Below are 2,544 nucleotides of genomic sequence, written 5' to 3'. Positions count from 1 at the left end.
GGGGCCCGGGCGGGGTTGGCGCATGCACACCACCGACGGGAAGGCTTGTGGGTTGGTGAGATGGCAGAGGCATACAGACAGAGAAGCTGCGGAGACGCACACTGCAGCGGTTGGGATCGCCCGATGGGAGGGGAATGGGGACCCCTGGAACCGCCAGCCCCGCCTGATAGGCCGGCTTTGTGCGCATGCGTTATCATCGACAAAGCGCCCGTCTTATGTAATCCGCGCTCATACGCAGCTGTCGATGGACCGGGTCCAAGTGTACCCAGATGGCGAGCTGGCGGTCACCGCAGTGACGTCACCCGGCGTCACCCCGGCGGCCGGCTCCGCCGCCGCGCGCCGCGGATCGCCGCTGCGCTCGTCGTCATCGATGGGCAGCGCCGCCATGGCGGCGGGGTACGCGGCCGCTTACGGGGCGCCGACCGGCGCGCGGCTGCCGGGTGGAGGGAGTCCTATGCACCACCAGCAGCAGCAGCAGCAGCAGCAGCAGCAGCAGCAGCAGCAGCGCGCGCCGTCGGGCCATTCAACACTGACGGTGTCGGCAAGGGCGGCGGCAGGGGCGGCGGCGGGGGCCGAGGGTGGTGCCCAGGCGCGGCAGCTGCTGGAGGCGGTGCAAGGGCTGAGCGCGGCTGAGGTGGCGGGCATTGAGGGCTTGGCGGCGCACGCAGCGGCCCATGGCGGCGCGGCGGTGGCGCCCCGCCAGGGTGCGGCTGGGGCGGCGGCGGCAGCGGCGGAGGCGGGCGCGGGGAGGAGGCCGGGGGGCGCGCTTGAGCGGGCGCGGGCGCAGATGGAGCGGCGGCGCTCGAGCGCGGCGGAGCGTGATGGCGGCCGGCAGGGGTGATTGATGCACGATGGGCCTGCCCGCTGCGAGGGGACAGGGGAGTGTGGTGGTCGTGGTACTTGTACGCACAAATAATGGAGGAAAACATGTTATAACCAACACAAGTGCGTCATCATGTGCCCATGGTGGCAAGGGCGTTGGTTTTTGCCTCACTCTCCAGCTCATCAGCGAGACAGCCAGCACCTGTACGTCCCCATCCAGCTGGGCTGTGCTTTGCCAGCACATGGTGCATGCGGCGTGGGGAGTGAGGGATTGTTCCGTCAGGTTCCCTCCTGTTTGATGAGTGCAGCCTCCACCATGCCTTCGAAGGCAACACCTGCCCTGCACTGTCAGCCACCCCGCCCGCCGATCGTCATCATGGCCGTGGCAATTACTAGCCACGCAACTGACCAGGCAGTTTGTTGGCCACGTGAGCTATCAGGCTCGCTCAAACCAGCAGTAATGCTTTCAGATGTTGTATCTGATGCATATCAGGCCTTTTGAAGGCTTGATGACTGCTTCTACCGTTCCGACACCCGCTTTGCTGCTCTCAACTTACGGGACTGCCGAGCACGTTGCATTCTTACCTTTGAAGCTTCCCCTTTTATACGCATCACAAGTCCGCAGCAGCTGTCTGTTGACGCAACGACAGCACCGGCACGAAAGATGCAGGCCCTCAGCTCGCGGCGTGCGGCCCTAGCTGGCGCACCCCGCGGGAATGTCTCAGCAGCAACTCGCCTCCCACGTGTGCAGCAGCGGTCGTCCCATGTAGTGCGGGTGCTGGAGATCGAGGGTGACTCGCAGTGGGAGGCAGAGGTCCTCAAGGCGAGTCATGAGAACGTTTATGAGGGTGGCATTTTTCGTGACAAGTGACTCGGTGTAGGGAGGCATGCCCACTGCAGCATTGGCGCCTGAGCGCGCAAAGCGCTTGCGCTGCTCAACCAGCAAACTGGAAACTGTCTCTGGCGCCAGGGCCAGCACGCTGCGCCCCGCCCCTGGGACGACTGATGTTTGCAGCGCCGTTTTGCGTCATGCAGCGTTCACGATGGCCACAGCGGTAGCTGCGACGCTTGGCAGCGGCGCCGCTACGCCACTCAGGACTGCCAGCTTTGCCGAGATGCGCCACCCACCCACCAGCCCCGCTCCCGCCGCGCGCACGAACCCCGCCACTTTCGTATCCCCCGCGGCGCCCCGCATGCACACGCTCAGAGCGACAAGCCGGTGTTGGTCGACTTTTGGGCGGTGTGGTGCGGCCCCTGCAAGCTGGTGGCGCCTCTGATGGATTGGGCGGAGCAGGTGGGGCCTGGGCCCCCCCAAATCGCGGCCCTTGCGCACACGCTCCTGCCTTGTTGCCCTCGCGCCTGCCACAGTTGCTGCCGAAGCACCCTGTCAGCCCATGGGCGCGGCGGCGGCTGGAGCTGCGGCGGCGGCGACCGAGCCGCAAGCAAGCTGGGGGCGTTTGGGGCGGCCGCCCTGTTGCATGGCTCTGGCTTTTTGCAGCGACGGCGATCCCGGGCTCGCCACCAAGCCGACCTCAAAAGCAAGCGCCACGGTTTCAAATATTGCGCATCCATGTGCCGGCCCCCGCACAGGAGTATGGCGGCAGCTTCAAGGTGGTGAAGGTGCGCCCTGCTCACTCAGCGCGCCGCCCTGCCGACTCAGTACGCCGCCCTGCCCTGCGGCGCGCCGCCGCCGCAGCAGCGGCGGTTTACACAGCCCCCGCG

The 2,544-nt window shown here is 66.7% G+C and overlaps 2 protein-coding genes across 2 annotated transcripts in view; both read left to right on the top strand.

The window, feature by feature from the left end:
- Window positions 1–244: 244 nt before the first annotated feature.
- On the top strand, window positions 245–841 carry MNEG_5382 (hypothetical protein; the record flags this gene model as incomplete). The annotated part of the gene is made up of 1 exon (XM_014046146.1): window positions 245–841. The coding sequence occupies one exon, from the start codon at window positions 245–247 to the stop codon at window positions 839–841; it is 597 nt and encodes a 198-aa protein (XP_013901600.1).
- A 1,257-nt stretch (window positions 842–2,098) lies between these two features.
- MNEG_5381 (thioredoxin x) overlaps window positions 2,099–2,544 on the top strand; it is a gene marked incomplete at both ends in the record, with an annotated part of 1,801 nt that continues 1,355 nt past the window's right edge. Inside the window, 2 exons of the mRNA XM_014046145.1 lie at window positions 2,099–2,116; window positions 2,413–2,442. Of these exons, the coding sequence (XP_013901599.1) occupies window positions 2,099–2,116; window positions 2,413–2,442 (48 nt within the window). The remainder of the gene's footprint in view (window positions 2,117–2,412; window positions 2,443–2,544) is intronic.

Source organism: Monoraphidium neglectum (genome assembly GCF_000611645.1).
Source record: "Monoraphidium neglectum strain SAG 48.87 unplaced genomic scaffold scaffold00796, whole genome shotgun sequence".
NCBI lineage: Eukaryota > Viridiplantae > Chlorophyta > Chlorophyceae > Sphaeropleales > Selenastraceae > Monoraphidium > Monoraphidium neglectum.
This window is presented reverse-complemented; position numbering and strand designations above follow the sequence as displayed.